Genomic DNA, 19,363 nt, shown 5'->3' on the forward strand with positions numbered 1-19,363 from the left:
GGCCGGGCCGGGGACGGGAGGCGAGGCGGGGCGAGGCGAGGCGAGGCGGCGGGCCGGGGTCAGCCCAGCCCGGCCCAGTCCGGTCCCCGGCATCGCCCTCAGGTGCGGAGCCGTCGCCCGCCGCAGCGGGATGGAGCCGTTGGGGCCGTTGTAAGCCGGCCGGGGCGGGGGCTTCCCCCGCTCCTCCCCGCCACCCGCGGAGAGGCACCCGCGGCGGCCRGACATGGTGGATTCGGCTTTGGCGGCGGCGGCAGGAACGAGCCCGGCGGCGACTGGCAAGGTGAGGGGGCTCGGCGCCGCCCGGGCGCTGAGGCGGCGGTTGGAGGGGGGGAACACCGAAAAACCCCCGTTTTCTCCTCAGCTGCTGCCCCCCTTGCGCCCCCGGCGGGAGTGCCCTCCGCGCGGCTCCTAGCCCCGTTGTGTCCGGGCAGCTGCGAGCTGGCGGCCGGGGGCGGGCAGGTGGAGCGCCGTATGCGTCCCTTTTTTTTTTCTTTCCCTTCCCCAAAATGTTTCTTTTTCCCCTCTCTCGCGGGCGTGGGGTGGGGGAGGAGGCGAAGGGTGGGGTCAAGGCGTGCGGGCGCCGGCCCGTCCGCTGGAGCCGCGGCGGCGGCCGCACATGCTGCCGCGGGCTGGGCGCGGACGGGGAGACGCGAGGTGCGTTGGCATGGATGGAAACCTGCAGGAACGGTATGTTGGCCGTCGCCTTCCCGTCTTGCCAATTATTATTTTTAACGCGGAGGGCGGAGGCGCGAGCCTCTCCCGAGGCGGCGGGAGGCTGCTGCAGTGCCGGGCGCTGCTGCTGCAGCCCCGCCGCGGCGGGCGGGGAGGCGAGGACGCGGCTCCTCTCGGGGCCGGCTCCTCGGGCCGCTCCGACCCGCAGCCCAGCGCCTCGATCGCGGAGCATCCCATCAGCGCTGCGGCTCTGCCCGCGCCCCGCGGCGCCGGGGAGCCGTGGGGGCTCCYGCGGCTCCGAAGCGCCCGCTCGGATAAGCCCACCTGGGCATTGAAAACGCTGCCTTTCTTTAAGGGGAAGAAACAGCCTCGGTATTTCTGCTCCTTTATAAAAACGATGGGGTTTTTTAGCCCTTTACAGCTTCCTGAGACATGCAGTACTCTGTCAGGAGGGGACTTCAGGTTACTCGCTTAGATTGTGGCCAAGCTGCAGCTCACAATTCATTAGTCATCCTGCAAAAATTTATGGTGAAAGTTACTTGAGTAACCCTTTAGTCTAACCTCCCAGGAAAACTCCGTGCTGCTGAAGTTGATTATTAAGCGCTGATGTGTAGTTTAACTGTGTAGATTAAGAGGATTAAGAGTTTACTTTTTTTTTTTTTTTTTTTTTTTTTTTCCCTGAAGACAAAAAAGCAGGTTTGGGCCCAGAAGGATTTCATCTGGGCATGTTAGGCCATATACATACAATATGTTCTAAATATATAATCTGAAAGCAGTTCTGATGGTGCGTCAGATTTTCGTGCAGAGTGTGTGTGTGGGGGGAGGGAGGGTAGATAACACTCACTTCAGGGAGTGATACTGTTCTCGCTCTGTTCATATGACTAACTGTTGAATTAACTAGTGAGGGGCAAACTGCCTTGATGCCTTAGTGAGCCAGTCTAAAGCATGTTGAAACCACTGGAGGAATCGGGTCCGGATTACTATCAAATGCGCAGAGTGAGCAAAACAGAAAAGGAACTTCTCCAGTTCAGTAGATATTATGATTATATACACCTAAATACAAATACACATTTTTTTTAAAATAGTTCTTCAGGGACCGGGAGCAATTCGAAAAGAAAAGGTGTTTTTAGCAACAATATTCTAGTGGAGGCAAACTAAAATAAAGAACACTTGTACTTAAAAATACWACATTATGGGTTGGGATCAAAGTCCTTTGGTTTAAGAGAAACCCTGTTTTTGTTGCTTCCTTTAAATGTTTGACTTTATCTGTACCTCCTCTATAGAAGTGGTGCAATACAGTTACACAATTTGTTACGAGGAAGCCATAAACACTGCATAAAGCAGTTAAAAATTGGAACTTGTTTTAAGTAATTTTGTCATCTGTAAACTGGTTTTGCTTAGATTTTTGTTTTTGGCATGCACCATAAATAGAAATGAGGAAAATGACGTACTGCAGCAGGTAACACTGCTGAAGGGACTTGTTGAAGGTCATGCATTAGATCACTAGGAGAGCTGTCTAGCTTCCCCCTCTGGTCCCCCATGCCTTGTCTAGTAATAGTTAYATCTTGCTATTCTTCAGAGAAAATTATTCCTAATGGGCAGAATGTCAGTGGTGATCAGGAAAAAAAATTGCTATTACTTGTCAGTTCCTTCTGAATTCTTAAATACTTTTCAATAATGAAGGTGGTGTTGAGGAAATCAGTGTAAACCAGTAAAAAAGTAGTGTTTGTTCAGAAAGGTTTTGATAAAAGATAAGTGTATGCATGTACTATAAAATAATTTTCTTCATGAAAGAGTTAAAGCTGATCATGGGAAACTGCAGGACTTGGGTCTTCATCTTCTTTCATGCTTCCCTATCAAAATCCTTGAAGAAGGAAGTCTTTCAGAGGAGTGTGACTTAGAGGATTCTTCGTTGCACCTTGGCAGTGCCTAGACCCCTTCGCAGTAGTTTATCGTTTTACTGCCACCTGGTGCAGCTATTTTTGTAGTGGGACTAGCTCTAATGGTGATTTTTTTTTCTCCTGTTGTCTGTGCTAAAACCATTTGATGGAGAACAAACGGTGATAAAAGACAGTCTACATCAGTGCTTGTGGTGTTGAAACACACGACAGTCGTGTATCTCGTACCGTACAGTATTGTCATTATGGCGCAGTCAGATGGTGGTGATAGTTTCCTATTAACATGTATACTTGAGTGAAATCTATATAGCCATGCTGTGTACTTTCTTCAGATTCGGTAAAGGAGAAGAAAACATGCTCAGCCAGCTTTTGTAGTAACTTGTTCTTTTTTAGCAGATGATCTCATTTTGGACAGATGTTATTATTTTTTAAAATCTTCAGAAAGCTTGTCCAACTTAACAGAAGTTACTTCATGGATATTATTCTGTGTGCTGTCAAACTTGGAATTTCAATAGAAAGTGAGCAGTTCTCTCAGAAATATCAAGGGGCAGTGTTCTAGATTAATATTTTTTACTGGATTCAGCTAGGTTTCAAGTTGTATCAATTCCATTATACTTCCTGCGCTTAACCTTTTACAATCAAAGCACTTCAGTACTTCAGAACCTTGGTTTTTTTGTAGGTTTGTCACAACACTCAAAGCTGCTTGAAAACCGTAGGATTCTCAGACTTACCAAGAACTTCTCCCGCCCCAAGCTGTTGTCTATCTTATACTCTTAAACCATTGTGGCAACAAGGTTTTAATAGTCTATTTTATTTAGTTTGATCAGTGTATTTTTGTAGTAGGCACAAAATATAAAGGAATATGTATTTCATTAAAATACTGAGCCTTTTAACATATCTGTTTTTCATGTTAATGTTTCTGGAAGACCATTAGAATTGATAGCCTTCCAAAAGCTTAAAACCACCTTTATATCCTTTATTGATTGTAGGTTTGGGATATTTTTGCTATATGTGCATTATATTTTTCTGTGACAGTACAGTAAAATACGTAACAATACAGTAAAATATGTAACTTCAAAATAAGTGTCTAACCATTTGCTTTTCAAATTTAAACTTACTGTCTTTTTCTGATGCATAACCATTTGCTTTTCAGATTTAAACTTGTTACCTTTTCCAACGCACAGAATTTTAAACTCTAACGAGTGTTTGTAAAATACTTTTTTTAACTGAAGTTTTCACCACTAGTTTAGGAAAAAAATGTAGTCACTGCGATTTTGTGCATAAAAAATCACTTTTAAGTATTTGATGCTTCTGCTGTGTAAAATGCATTCCAGGCTATGTTCATACAAATCCTTGAGATGATTTTAGAGAAGAATTTGTGTCTGTGAGTGCAGCTACCAAAAAAAATACAAGTTTAACCTGCCTGTTATGCCATGTTCTGACCTCATTGGCATATATTTTGATGTTTTTATCTGCTGCTACTTAACAGTTGCATTATGCAATCCTTCTTTGCTTAAAGACGGACAAAAAAAACCCCACGAAACGATGGAGATAAAATAATGAAATACAGGCTCTACCCATCATTTTTATTATAAAATGAACAAGTCACTAAAATTTGGAGAATAAATATCTTTAGATGTGTCCAGGTAGCAACACATCATTGTTCTTTYTATGGGAGGAGCTGACAGGAATCTCAGGCTTCAGCCTTAATTTCTCTCGCATCTTTTTCACTGATATTTTTACAGTGGAAAGGATGGGCCTTCTAGGATTCAAAAGGTGAGTATGTAAACCTCCACAAGTCTCCAGATCATGTATAAAGCAGTGAAAACACTGGATCATTAAAACGTTTTGTGATGAACTGTGTAAAAGTGTGATTGAACTGATGTCTCCTGAGAAGCAATTAGCATTTAAATAAGGAAAAGAATCCCAGTGTGTGATGGGTGTGGTGCTGAGATTTTTAAAGAGAGAATTGATGAAACTATTTCATCAGCAGTTGGCTAAGTAAGCTTTGTTGTTTTAGAAAAATATAATAGAGCTGAAAAAATGTTGTACTTTGAAATAGTTTTATACATCTTCTGGAAATCAAAGCTTCTGAAATTCAGGAACTTTTTCATGTTAAATAGAGCTGAAAAGACATACTTTGAAATAGTTTTGTAAATCTTTTGAAAAAAAAAAGCTTCTGATAGTCAGGAACTTTTCTGTGTTAAGCTCACAGAGGCGTTACTTGGAGGGTGGATATAAAAGATTAATTCTCAATGGTTTACGAATCACCAGAGGATATGTGCAATTTGTGCAAAATTTACATTAGGAGTGCGGTATCAAAAGTACGGAAGCCTTGCCAAGGTGCATGGGTGGGGGGTGTCTACTCAGCTTCCTGCCCTGGACACCTGCCGCTGGGTCTGCACCGGGTTTAGTGCAGATGGCACCCTTCCGCGGTCTGGTTCAGCTCACCGCCTCGGTGGCGGGGCCTGATGTGCGCCGGAGGCTGGGAGCTGGCAAGGGCGAACGTGCTTTGCCCTTCCCGTGGACAGGARCTGTGCGACCCGCTGGGCCGTGTGCGCGGCACAGCCTCTGAGCTTGCTCGTGGGTTTTTGAGGCATGGTGGCGAAAGCAGTGCTCCTGTCCGTCCATCCTGCCTGCCCCCCTTCCCCCAGTGCGTTGTGCTGGCATAGCTGTTTGTGCAGCTGTATTGTGAACTGAATTAGGGAACTGATCGGGTTGAGAAATAACCTTTTTGTTTGCTTGTCTTCTGGCTTGCACGTAATGTAATACAGAGAGCTGTGCGAATATGGAGATTCACGGGCTGGGAAAGGGTGGGATTTCTCAGTCCAGTCTAAAGAACATTGCTGCTCTGTGTCAGGACTGTCCCTGAATTTGGTGCTTTTTCCTCTTACTTGAGGAATGATATGTTTTAATCAGATATTTGAATGTTAGAAAATGGCAATGCAATCGTAGAACTGTCTTGAAGGTGGAGAACTTATTGCATACTGTCAGTTTGTGTTTGAATAGAAGTAGGGATTAAATTAAAAGGCATGTAGAACAGCTTAAAATTGATTACTTTCCTCTGAGATTTAGTGGATTCTTGGCATTGATACGCAGGTACTGAATACCAAAGGAAGTTCCTGTCGGGGTTTAGGAGTCTCTAATCAGGTTAGGTGCTTATCTGCCATTAACATAATGGGAGTTAGCTGCCTAACCTGCTTACAGCTCTTTTACAAAATCCTCCAGGTACTTATATGCATCTTTAGCTGCCTAAAACTGTTGGAAAAATTTGTTCCTTTTTTCTTAAAACATGAGACAGCCTAACAAGTTTACTAGACTAAAGGAGGAAAATGAACTTCCCTTCTTCAGAAGTCTACTGATTTTTCTCAACTTTTAATGAATTATTCAGAATGACAAGACCGTTTTTCTGTATTGTTAGCCGTGATTGAAACCAAAACCAGTTAAGGGTGAAAGTCTTCTCATATATTTGCATTTTTAAAAGTAGGTGTTGCTTCCTTAAATGCATTTTAAATTCAGTACTGTAAATGAAAATGGAAGTCCAGAAACACTGACCTGAAAAATTTCATTCCTAATTTGGTTTAAATTGACTCAACTTTTGATTGAGTAGCAGCCATAGTTCTTGCGTAGACAGGAAAACATTGCATGAAATGGCTGAGGTTATCATTGCGGCTGTTTATCCTGTCACCTGGTCACTGTCTGCAAATGCAGAAAGTCATGGGAGTCGAACTGAAACCTATATCTGTTCACTTCTAAACCAAAAGCAGAATGGTTAGCTGGGGGCAGTAACCTCATTAGACATACCAAGTTACAGCATCCTTGCTTGTGAAACATGATCTTTAATCAAATGGCTTATGTCTGACAGCCAGCATGACCAAGAAAATAAAGCAGGAGGAACACTTACATTACTTGAAGTGTACAGTGCTTAAAGGACAATTCTGTTAGCTGACTGTAAGTAATGAATGCTGCCTATGCAGATGTAAAGTTTGTTTGAATATGGTTAAGCTAATATTAATCGCTGTTTTTGAGATAAARCTGGAAAGATATATTGCTTGTATTATCCATTTCTATAGCTTTCTAATAGTTACAGGAAAATACTCAAGTTGAAATAACCCCCTGACAAACAGCAGAGCATACTATGAGTACTAGAAATATGTGGGCTGTCCTAGTTCAGTAGCTAACCAGCTGATTTCATTACACAAAGTGTCAGATGAATTTGTACCTCAGGATGTGTGGTGTTATGGTTAAGGTAGCCTAGAAGCAAACCACTGCTGGTGGACTGAGGCTTGTGTCAGCCTACTTTCAGGACCTCTGTGGATGGATTGAAGGTAGAAACAGAATTGATGAAAACAAAATCAGTAAAAATGAAAGCCTAAGTTGACTTAAAATGAGGTCTGCTGTGATCTTGGCCATGTGAGTCTTCATTCCCTTGTGCTGGTACTGGTGTTTGTGCAGCACTGTGGCAAGMAAATCTGGTGACCAGAGCAGGCTGATAATTGCTGCTTTATTGTTACACTTCTTTTTCTGCCTCTTCAGCTCCTCAAATTGATTTGGCAGAGTCAAATCAGTACAAGGGGAAGGAGTAAGTTACAAGGCTGCGTCAGCCATGAATGAAACTTGTTTAAAATGCCATGGAACTGTACCCCACCTGTAGTTGATGTTATGTATGGCAACTGATTTTCTCAAAAGAAATACTTCTTTGCTTTCAGTTGGTTAAATCTCTTCTCTTGATTCTTAAACTTAATATTTATGTAAATTGAAGCTTTCTCAAAGGTACTTGAAAACAGCGGTTCATATATCAGAAGCTGACTACTTTGAGTTAATCGTAGCAAGCGTGTCACGATGTCAAATACACTAAAGCTTGAGCTGACCTTAGACTACRAGTAACTTGCACATTGAATCAGGAAAAACAGATTGCTTTCTAACTTCAGTATTGGAAGGTCTATGGTAGTATAACTTTAGTATTAGGATAAGGTCTCAATTTGCTATAATATCTAGGTTACCAGCATAAAAATTCAGTTCTAAAGAAAACCATTTTTATTCTTAGAAAAGGGAATAAGGATGTGTTGTGTTGTTTCGGATGTGTAGTTAGTGGTACTGTGCCTTCACAGATTTATAGCCTGGGCATGTGTAGTAGATTAGAATTTTAATACTAGTACAACTTAGCAATTTATGGGGATGCTGCAGTGGTTTAAATTGCCATAAGCAAGTGTGGTGTACCTGTGCAGTTCTGCTGCTCTTTTTTTTTTAAACCTCTATATAAAAATATGCACTAAGAAAAGTAATTCATAGCAATAGGAAAAAATTGTATATAAACTAAACCTGAGACAGTGTTTACAGAAAATGTTCCTACATGCATGAGAAACCTTGTGGTTTTGCTGAAACATTCAAAGCAATTCAACTTTGAACTGATTATTCTCTCAGCAGATCCAAGGTTTTGATCTCAACATGTAGGAAAAATACTTAAGTCTAACTTGCATTGAATTCACTAGGTGCAAGGTATTGAAATATCTTAATTAAACATGGGCCCTTTGAGAGGCTCAAATATAGACAGAGTTGGAGTGATCTCTTTTTTGTTAATGCTTGTTTTAATTTTAAAGAAGCAGGAAAAACTGTATTAATTCACAGTTCAAGATTTTGTGACTTAACCGGTTTGGTTCAGGGTTGGAAGTGTTGAGTGTGAGGCAATAGAAGTCTTGTGATGTCTCTCCCATCTGTAAGTATCATCTTGGAGGGAATTTTGCAGAAAATTTTAAGTTAAATACATATTTCTGTTGTAGTCATGAATTGTTTTGTGAAGTATCTTGCTGTAAACTTTGTGGATGTTGCTGAAACATTTCTAAGCAGCAGTATGAATTTAACTCATAGCATTTATCTCAGCTGGTATTTCAAATGTATATCTGAAAAGCTGACTCTGTGTAAACTTCTATTTCCTGCTTTAGGAGCTAGAGTGAGAGAAGCAGATGGAACTAATCAAAATAGTGACAGAAGTAATAATAATAAAACTTACTCCATTAAATTTTCGGGTTCTGATATTCAGAAAATGCCTTACCTTTTAGCAGTCAGTGGATGAAATAATCGGTTTTATGGCAGCAGTCAGAAGCTGACATCAGTAGTGTCAGGTGAGCATGCAAGCAGGAGACCTACATCCTTCCTTTTCACTGGTGTTATGAAGGGGGAGGAAATTTTGGATTGTCATTATACATTTACAAACTTTAATGTAGCAGAGATTTCCCCATCTTTTTGTAGCACCTTCTGACAAGTTAACTTTTCAAGTTTTGTCTTAACTGCTTCGAGCAATGCCTCTAAGCACTGTGCATTATCTGATTTCTCTGAGAACCAAGACTCTGCAGAGAACAAACCTGCTGACATTAGGAAGTAGTGGGCTGAGAAATTTAAATACTTGTATTGCTCATAGATCCCTTGAGATGGCTGCAGGGTCTGTCTGCATTGCAGCTAGGCGAGTCAGCTTTAAATAATAATGTGGTTGTCTACTGACAAGCTTTTAAGACGGTGCTCTTATCTAATGATGATTGAATCTCAGTGACTATAGTTTGGAGTCTTGGTGAGAGCTGGTGATGGAGCACAGTCAAATCTAGTTTATGCTGCAGAAGAACCTTGTTGGAACATGTTCTCTGGGCTTGGTTGTGGCCATGACTTGGATGAGGTTAGAGAGGCTGCAAGTGGAGTCTTGCTTTGTTCTTTCCCTTCAGAATTGTAACTAACTCTTTAGTAATGGTGTGTGTGTGTGTGTGTGTGTGTGAATATTTTATTTTGTATATATGTAATTTTTTTCAAGCACCTGCCTAGAGTGTTTTGAGAATCTTCTATAGATAAGAGAATACAATAACATGAAACTGGGGAGAGCCAAACACATTTTAGATATTGGTAGAACCCAGTAGCCATCCTTAATACAAAAGGAAACAGCTGGCACTTTGTATGTAATGTAATGAAGCCATTTTGTATGTGTTAGCAAGTTGCCAGGTGATGGTTATTTTCAGCATGTGTGGAGAAGAATATTTGCCTGTTCTGTAGTTAAATGTAACTTGTTTTCTGTAAGCCCTCTGTACTTCACAAAACCAGGCTGTGAGATAGTCTAGATTTGTATTTGAGGAAAATGCCATCTATTTTGTATTGTGCTTGCATGTAAGATTTTATCAAGCATACTTTAAAAGTTGCATCCTTTTGCATTCCTCAGATCTATACATCATGTAATAACTCTCCTGAGATGTTTTTTTAAAAACATTTTCATTTTATGAAGCAGTAAATACAGCAGTGATGTTAATTTCCACCTCACATGCTGTTTGAGGCTGTTACTTAACTGCTGTGTTCAGCCCACCAAAGGGAACACATAATCAAGCAGGCTTTGTGAAATGTCATCTTTATAGTACATTAGCAGCTGTAGGAACAAGTGAAAACTGTTCAGTTATGGGCTAACTTAACTTTGCTTTAATGCCTGRTAAAGTAGATCAAAATTTAGAAAGATACTTCTCTCGTTTTGGCCATAACCTTAACTTTGGCTATCAAACAAGAAGTTATTACAAGAAGTCTGCAGGCCTAGTTTTGATGAGTGAAACCATGGGGCTTGTAAGTATTACATTACAACATTTAATTTTTTCTATTAAGTCAGTTAAATAACAACTGGACTGAATAGTAGATGCTTATTAGATCATTTTATCTTCAAGTATATCTTTAAAGAAAGTTTTCTTTTTTTTAAGAGCTTGTGTAGGATACCAGGTTAAGTGTTACATGGAGTGAGACCTTTCTTGTGCGGGAAGGTTGTAGTTGTATTCTTTTTACAGCACTTTAGTTGGAAGTAATGGATTTTTAATTCATCTCGGTACAGCTATATGTTGATTGTGCTTATTTCTAGAAGAGCACCTTCCTGTCCTACCTTGAATATCTTTACTGTTTGTAGTATCTTCTCTGGTTGAAATGCAGGAGTGTCTTGCTATAAAACTGTAGGAAAGAGAAACTGGATTCACAGCTGTGGACAATGTCCAGCACCTGCCAAAATCTGGATGTTGAAGCAAGTTCCAGATCTTCAAATTTTGTCTTTGGACCGATTATATGGAGTGGCACTCATTGGACTACAAATACAGGTATCTTTTACTTTCACCTTAATGAATGTTAAGGCAAATTCTTTGAAATTGTAAAATTTTCTGTATTTGGAGGGCAATGAGTGCTACAAATCGAGTATTTGGAAGTTACAGTTAGGGATTCAAACTGAGAAGTGTTCAAACCAGTTAACCAGCATTTTTTTTCTTGAAATTGAATTTAGCAAGAACTCTGACTTTTTAAGTACTTCTGAACTTGGAACCATTTCAATTGTAGAGGAGCCTGAATTCTTGTGTGACAAAGCTATCTATTTTGAGTTGCAGGTGAAAGCAAGAGTGTAGAGAACCAAGAGCAGAAGCTGATTAATGGTCGTGAAATGCACAGCATCCAAAGATAAATAGGAGAAGATAAAATCTTATTGACATGGTACTATTTTAACTTTATTTTTCAAGTCCTTTTTTAATTTAACCTAGATTGCTTGCATGATTGCAAGCAAATACAAACTGACTGACTTTGATTATAACCTAAGTTAAAATTTTCTGGTAGCACAGCTACTCATTTGAGATAACGTATCCTAGCAGTCCTCTCATCTGAAGTGGAGCTGCTTTTCAATTTTTTTGAGATCTCTTGCTAGAGGGAATCAGTACACTCTCTGAATTCACTGTGCATCATTGTCTCTATTCCAGAGAGAGTGTTTTTTCTGAACTTCTAAATACACCTTTTTTTAGCTGCTTCTTGGAAGGTCTGCCTCTTGTCTTGCATTTTTGTTCCCTTTAGTTAAAACTTGGTGGAAAGCAAAACTTGCTTTTGTGTATAGCAGAGTCTTAATAGTGTCAGTTAAAAGCAATTAAAAAAGGTTAAACTGTTGTGATCCTTGTGTTTTACGTACTACCTTTGACATCAGTACAGAAAACTGAGGGCTGTAACAGGGCTAATCAGAATTCTCCTGCAGGATGCTAACTCCAGTGTGAGAAGTTCAAAATGATGAATCCCATGTGCCGTTAGGTGGTGGTTGGTGCACTGAGATACTGCTCTTGGCTTTACCTCTAAGCTTGCCCTCCTCCAGACGTAGCCATCATGTCTTTTGTCCAGGGGAGTTACGGCCCCCCCATTTGTCTAAATTCCTGCACCCAGAAAATAGTCTCACTTTCGTAATTCCTGGAACTGTGTGGAGTAAGCAAACTTATTTTGTATTAACTCTTCTAGGTTGCTAAATAGAATCCTTACAGGCTTTTGGAATATACTTACTCTTGAGATAAAGCATAGAAGAATACTGTGTAAAAACAGCCAGTGAATACTGTTTACTTGCTGTTTGACATTAACATTATTTGGACTTAAATCAGGGTTCTCTGGGTGCTTGGGATCTTCTCTTGTGGCTCATGGCTTCTTTGTAAAACTTGCCTTTTTTCTTCTTCTGTTGTGGTGGTTCTTGTTTTATTGATTACTGCGTGGTTCCACGATGAAGCTATGTTTCTTTCCATGTTCTGCTACCTCATCTTTTTTATCCATCTCTTGATCCTAGAGCTTCCCTTGTGGCTCTATAAATCTGTTTTCTTCTACCAGTACCTTAATTCTTGCCTACTGTGAAGTGTGTGAGTGGATTGGAGCTGAAAAACACAAAAATCCCACTCCTATTTATACGAATAAATATTTCTAAATCATGTTTAGAAAGACCCTTGGTTTATCCAAAATATGATTAATGTTGACATTTTGTTCTAGCCATATGGATGTGTGCTGAAGACTTAACAAATGATGGATTTTGTGTGCAATGAAATTAATGCACAACAATTTCATAACTACATGGCTCAAAACTCATATGTTATGTGAATAAGCAGAAATGTGACCACTTGTACAAATTTGAACTGATTGCTAAAAATATTCAGATTGACGTAGTTGAGAAGTTGAGATCTTTGGGGGTTATGTGTGTTAGATAATCTCTGAATGTAGGTAGTTTAAAAAAAACAAAAAAAACAAAACAACAAAAAAAAAACTTCCCTACTGAGGTTTAAACAAGATTTCATCTATTATGTGATCTGTTACGTGTGTTTGTTTGGAGACTTTTGTTCCTGTGAGGTTCTGTGTGTACTGGGACACACTTAACCAACGTAGTGTTTACTCTTGTATAACTAGTTAGCATCAAAAAATATGTGCTAGAATTTTTCTTTGCATAATATCTAAAGCAGCTGGAGTTTTTCAAATGGAATGTGTTTTTATATTAGTGCTCTCAGTTCTTCAACAAACTSTGTAAAAATATGTGCAAAAATTAGTTGTGAATTGGTCATATTTGATTTCTTTTGGGCTTCCCTAACTGATATTCTGCTCTCAACAGTCAAAGCAGAGGCAGCTGGGAGTGCTGATAGAAGAGGCTATTACTGGAATAGGAGAAGGTTGTTGTGATGTGTCCAGATTGCTGCTACTAAGTTGTAAGTAGGAAATGGACCCTATCTTGTACTCTGCAATGCTGCTCCTTGGCAAGCTGCCCAGAACATAAAACTTCCACTACTCGGGCATTTTGATCAGTCTCTGAAGTGTCAGCAAAGCAGATGGGAAGCGAGTTGTCTGGAGACATGGGCTGCTGTGGCTGTTCACTTAAAAACAAAACAAAAAATCGTGATGAGTACGCTATTACTGTGTTTTGTGATTAAATTCAGTTCCATTAATGCAAAATTGCCTAATTGGCATCCTCTCATCAACAATTCTGTTTTCATTCATAGAGGAAGCTTTTCTGAAAATCTGTTACTTTTTAGTCTGTTGCTTGAATACATTGCTTCTAGTTCAGGAGCCTCAATCTAATACTATRAATAAATGTTTTAAGTTTTTGCCCAGCTTAGGAAAAAATCACTGTTTTCTCTGAAAATTTAATTAAAAATATCATTAAAAAAAAAAAAAGTGGTTACCAAGCGAAAAAAAGGATAAAATTTAAAAGTCATAGCATTGATAAAAGTATGTTTAGATAGCTTTTAAATATAGAACATAAAAATGTCAGCCAAAATTGTGGGAGGATATAGGGGTGATCAGGTCTTACAAAACTGARTCATTTGTATTGATACTGAATGCTATACATCAATAGTGGATAGCTTTTTAGAAAAGGAGACTGAAAATATTTGTGGGACTGGTAGCACTGACCGTGTRTTATTTCTTGGAAGCACTGTGATCTTGCCAGGCTGGCATTTGCTGATGAAATGTTCTACCGAGTCCCACAGTAAACAGAGCTTTTTCTCTGTAGGATCTCTGTYCCATCTGCTGCAGAGGTTGCAAGGAATGACAGAAGATTAAGGAAGATCTTGCGCTTACAGAATTTAAATGCTGACCTAAAAGACTTAGTGACTTGAAAGACTTTGTCAAGTCATTGAAATAAAACCTTTGCAAATGGTGTCTCATTGGATTCAGAACAGTCTCGGTCAAGCATCTAAAAGATGACTTATGAAGGTGTTGAATACTCATAGCTTAGTAGCTGGGGGCTGTGAACAGATGAGCTGCATAGTGCTAAGTATCCTGGAAAATGAAATTCTAGAAAGACATCTCAGATTGAGTGCTTTGACAATCCTATGTTTGTTTGCTATTAATAGGGGGACTGGCTCCCGTTACTGTCCCAGGAGTACTGTGATCCTCGGTTAAATACCAGGTGATTTGTTGCTCTGGTGAGAAATGCTGTAGAAACAGCTGAGGACAGTGTAAGTAAACATTGGTGTGCCTGTGAACTACAAGCATAGTACAAAGTGTGGGGTAGCTGTTCGTCAAGTGTTTGTGTGTCTGCTGAAGGGGAAGGGAAGAAGAAAGTATGATGTAAGCAAAGGCTGGGTTTGTGCACTAATACATGAGAACCAAACTAAGATTGCATATAATGTGAAGCATTTCTAGCTGCTGAATACTTTGTCTTTTCACATAGCACAGTTAAGTTTCAAAGGGAATACAAATAAATAATGAGTAACAGACTTTCTTTGAAGTATTATCTTAATCCGTTACCTAGCTGTGTTGATCTTGGAGAAAAACTTGTTTCCCTACTTTCTGTACGTTTATTTCTTTTCATGAAACTTTGGTCAAGTCCAAGTTTAGGAAATGCTTTATCTACAATTGTAGTGGAAGCCGTTAGAGCAATTGAAAGAGGGAGATAAAGTTTCTTTGAACTCTCCCTGTGCAGCTAGCCAGCGCTTTCTAACAGTGCAGTTGTTTAGCTTTAACAATGACAGTGGCCACAAACAGTTTCGTCTTTCAGACAAAAGAAGAAAACTACTTTAAACGCACAACAGCTTCTCATAGGTGGTGGAGAGCGGACCTGAAATAAAGCAGAACTGGTCTGAGCCTGTACTAAACTAAACATATAGATGCTACGAGAGGCCAAATGAAGGCAGAGTAGGAGTTTTTCTCTGTGTAGTTCTTTGTTTCTGAGTATGGGTGTTTTCTTGGTTTTGATTTTGTGGGTGTTTTTTTGGTTCAGTAATACTTCCCATTTGGATTCAATGAGAAGCCAGTGGTCAAATGAGGAGAAAAGATTACTGTTTATTTCCATGCTGCTTTCTTACCAAATTCTGTATTTCACTTGTTGAAGACTAAAGGTAAGACTAGCTAAACTAGATCAGACTAAAGGTCTGTCTAGCTCAGCCTCTTGCCTCTGTGATGGCTGGAAATAAATGTGAAGATCAGGGTGCATGGCGTACTTCTCAAGTATACCTGCCTGCCTGGTGGTGCTCTGTGGCTTAGGGATGTCTGAGCTAGCATTTGCAACTGGGCTTTTCAGTTTATGAATCTGCTTTATTAGGTTTCTCTGATCTTCCTGAGATCATTTATTCTTCTGCAAATGAAAGTTCCTTTGATAAGTTCTGTATCTGATTTAACTATACTCTTACTAATTTTCTTACTCATCCTGACTTTTTTTTTTGTTAGTCTGGCTTCCAGATTTAGAATGGCTTGTTAAATTTTGTATAGCTTGTACCCTGATTCTCTGTCCCTCTTGTCTAGTAAATAGTTTGAACACAGCTTTAGAGGAACACTGTTTTCATGTTGTTCCTTGTACTGTAAGCCTTTCATTCTGACAGCTGCGGAGGAGAGAGGGCTTGATCTGCTTTCTGCCCCAATAAGAACTGGGGATGAGTCAGAGTAGCCTTTGCTACCATAGTGAATCACACTTACYCTTCCTGGTCTTACGTCTGGGAAACATCTCCACTTTGATTTTGGTTGTTTTCCTTTTCCTAGAAATAATTACACATTCTGCTACCATTCACTTCCTTTTCTAGTTGGAGGAAAAACTCAAAATTCATGTTACTCCTTTCTGCACAGATCTGAACACCACAGTGTTGCAGCTGGCCAGTTTTGTCAGCCTGTCTCCCAAGGAGCAGCAAAGTGAAATGGATAGAGACAAACTGCATACTCTAAAATTCAACTCTACCTGTTTTGTAGTTGGAAGGTAGAAGAGTACACGTCTAAAACTTCAAACCTAAGTGAGATATCAGTGACCCTTATTGTATAGCAGCTTATTTTATACCATTAAGCTTGCCTTATTAGCACAAAAAGAAGGTTTCTCTAACCTGTCCTTGGCATGCTGAGTGTTCAGATTCTAACTCTTAAGCAGTCAAATATAACGAGGATCAAAAATTGCCTGTTAATTTGGATGCATTGTGGAATTCTCCCTAAAATTCCAATGTAGTAAATGGAAATTTTATCTGCTTACTATTCTCTTGTTTGCTGATGAAACCCCTACCCATACTAAGATGCAAGTGTGCATGTATGAGAGAGTAATTTTCACTTTTTCAGATAACCTCTATGTTACTGCCTAGTACATCTTTATTCAAAAGTAGTCTGCATTTTTATGAAATCAGTAACGTGACAGAAAAGTCTAAAAATCTCACATTTTTTCCTCCCTCYCCTTCTTTCCAGGTATGAGAAATGAGTGTTGGACGCAGAAGATTAAAGCTGCTGGGAATTCTGATGATGGTAAACATTTTTATTTATGTGATTGTGGAAGTTTCAAAAAGTGGCAGCCAAGAGAAGAATGCAGAAGGACGTGTTATTATACCACAAAACAAATTCTGGAGAAAATACACTCCTCACAAAGCTTATTGGAATAAACAGCAACAGAAACTTGAACTGCTCTACAACCCTATTTTGACCTTGCTTTCCAATATGACTGTAGAAGAGAACTTAGCTTCTAACTCTAGTGTTCTCAGTTCCTGTGACCCTGACCCATGGGTAACTTCGGAGGTTAGTGACTTTGCAGACTTGCCAGAAAGATTTAAAGATTTTCTGCTGTATTTGAGATGTAGAAATTATTCATTATTAATGGATCAGCCAAACAAGTGCAAACATAAACCTTTTCTGCTGCTGGCTATTAAGTCACTTACACCGCATTTTGATAGAAGGCAAGCAATTAGGGAATCCTGGGGCAAAGAAATACAGTCGGGGGACGTAACAGTCAAAAGGGTCTTCTTACTTGGGCAGACCCCACCAGAGGATAATTTTCCAGATCTTTCAGACATGATAAAATTTGAGAGTCAAACCCACCAAGACATTCTCCTCTGGAACTACAGAGACACTTTCTTCAATTTAACTCTGAAAGAGGTGCTGTTTCTTAAATGGGTCAGCAGCAGCTGTGCAGATGTCCAGTTTATTTTTAAGGGTGATGATGATGTTTTTGTGAATACCCATCAGATCCTGGATTACTTGAAGAGCTTATCAAAGGACAAAGCCAAAGACTTATTTATTGGTGATGTGATCAAAGATGCTGGACCTCACAGAGAAAAAAAATTGAAGTACTACATCCCAGAAAGTGTTTATGAAGGTTCGTATCCTCCGTATGCAGGAGGTGGTGGGTTTCTGTACTCTGGTGATCTAGCATTAAGACTGAATAATGCGTCTGACCAGGTACTCCTTTATCCTATTGATGATGTTTATACTGGAATGTGCCTTCAGAAGCTTGGGCTTGCTCCGGAAAAACACAAAGGCTTCAAAACATTTGGTATTGAAGAGAAATACAGAAATAACATATGTTCCTACACAAACTTAATGTTAGTACATAGTAGAAAACCTCAAGAAATGATAAAGATCTGGACTCGCTTGCAAGATCCACACTTAAATTGTTAAAGTAATAAGTGTGTTAAGTCCAAGTAATTTTACAAGTTTGGATCTGACTTGGTGAACCATTGAAGCTTCTTTTAATAGTTTTCAGGTTTTCTCTGGAAAGTTTTTCCAGTACTTTTGAAAATGAGAATAATACTAAAATTTGAGGGGATGGCATGAAGACTTGGTCCTGATTTTTTTCCACTGTTGTAGTGGTCATTATGTTTCAATATTTGCCTAAATTAAAAGAATTAAAAGATGTAACTATCGGTCACTGATTGGTTAGCTATATTGGAAGCAGGAATTGCCTACTACAGTGCATCTTTCATTAATTGTGATGGTGGAAGATAATTTTTCCTTGAGTAATATTTGCGTGGGGGTGAGTGAAATACCACTGTAAATTGAAAATTCACAAGTTGGGCTAATGTTGTATTACTTAAAGTATAAAATGCTCAAAAGCAATTTAAATACTGATTTTTTTTTAATTTTATTTTTTTAATTTATGGGTTTTGGTCATCTTACATCCCTGAACAGTGGGTTTTTTTTTTCCCTTTACATGTGATCTTTTGTGTAAAGTGTGCCTGTGTCTAAAGGATTTACCCTTTTTTTGGAYGTTGCTTTTGCACTAGGAACAGAAAAAGTACAATATGGTTTTGACCACCCCATAAAAGATAAGAGCTGAACATAAAATGGGAAAGAAGAACAGATTTTGTTTTGGGCTGGACAGCGGTACGGTTCTGTCTGCTTTTTTTCAAAGGTTACGTGAGGAAAAAGGTGACTCATTTATGTGAAGGCTACTCTGGTCAGTCCTTGTTTTCTGCTTTTGGCACTAAAAGTGATCAGGTAGCTTAATTTGATGCAAATAACTGACACTGCACACTGCTTATGAGAGCATGGTTTGGATCTCCTATAAAGTGGTAGCAAATCTAGAATTGTGCAGATCCTAGAAGTTTTGAGTTTTGAAACAGACTTCAGAGTTGCATGATGTCTCATGTAGAGTTAAACGTGTTCTCAAAACTCAGATTTTTTTTCTGTATTTCCACATCTTGCATATAAGAGTTACTCTAAATAGTGATTGCTTCCTTTGTATATGTAGAAGTGCCTGTCTATTTATTGTTCAGATTAAAGACCAAAACATTTTCTTAAATATATTTTGTGTAACATTTTATTTGTATAGTGTTGTCACTCARATATTTAAATAGAGCATGATATTTTAAATCTGTGAGAGGTGTAACATGTTAAATAAAGACAATTGTTATTTTTGAATTTGGAAAAATAAAATGTGATTTAAATTTCTTGCAATGCTTCATACTAGATTTCATGTCTACGTACGGAACTGTTGCACTCTACTGCAGTGCGCTCATTAACAACATCTTTGAAAATTTTCAGAGTAAAAGACTTTATTCAGCGACTACTACTTAACACTTGTATGGCAGACGTCTAGAAAACGCTGTCGTGGTATTGTGCCTGAATTCGTTAGATGGTGTAATAGATGGACAACTCTGCCAAGAGAACCTTAGGTGCTCTAGGAAAAGTAATACGTGCAGAAAGCATTGACTATACTGCTTATACTGCAACTGTGAGGAGTCAAAGGATGGACTGGAAGGCTGGCAATTTAATCTAACTGTTGTTTAAGGTAACTTGACAACAGCAACTCTTCTGGTTTCTTCCCCTATTTCTCT

At 39.4% G+C, this 19,363-nt stretch overlaps 1 protein-coding gene across 11 annotated transcripts; it reads left to right on the forward strand.

Moving 5' to 3' along the window:
- Nucleotides 1-26: 26 nt before the first annotated feature.
- B3GNT2 (UDP-GlcNAc:betaGal beta-1,3-N-acetylglucosaminyltransferase 2) lies at nt 27-18,933 on the forward strand. 11 transcript variants are annotated; one of them, XM_085308986.1, is made up of 6 exons: nt 10,349-10,672; nt 10,952-11,054; nt 12,958-13,051; nt 14,198-14,302; nt 15,906-16,066; nt 16,503-18,933. In XM_085308986.1, exon 6 carries the CDS (start codon nt 16,512-16,514, stop codon nt 17,703-17,705), a length of 1,194 nt encoding a protein of 397 aa, XP_085165112.1. In that variant the 5' UTR covers nt 10,349-10,672; nt 10,952-11,054; nt 12,958-13,051; nt 14,198-14,302; nt 15,906-16,066; nt 16,503-16,511; the 3' UTR covers nt 17,706-18,933. The 11 variants fall into 11 exon arrangements, with proteins under 11 accessions (XP_085165109.1, XP_085165113.1, XP_085165110.1 ...); XM_085308983.1 differs by lacking the exons at nt 10,349-10,672; nt 10,952-11,054 and adding an exon at nt 27-280; XM_085308987.1 differs by lacking the exons at nt 10,349-10,672; nt 10,952-11,054 and adding an exon at nt 27-280 and having other exon boundaries at nt 15,906-16,032.
- Nucleotides 18,934-19,363: the final 430 nt, after the last annotated feature.

Source organism: Rhea americana, unplaced genomic scaffold, assembly GCF_003343005.1.
Source record: "Rhea americana isolate MKP2758 unplaced genomic scaffold, rheAme1 scaffold_289, whole genome shotgun sequence".
In the NCBI taxonomy this organism is placed as follows: Eukaryota; Metazoa; Chordata; class Aves; order Rheiformes; family Rheidae; genus Rhea; species Rhea americana.

What these genes read in the sequence shown, in the direction of transcription:
- B3GNT2 (XM_085308983.1), top strand. Translation starts at nt 16,512, where the DNA reads ATGAGTGTTGGACGCAGAAGATTAAAGCTGCTGGGAATTCTGATGATG.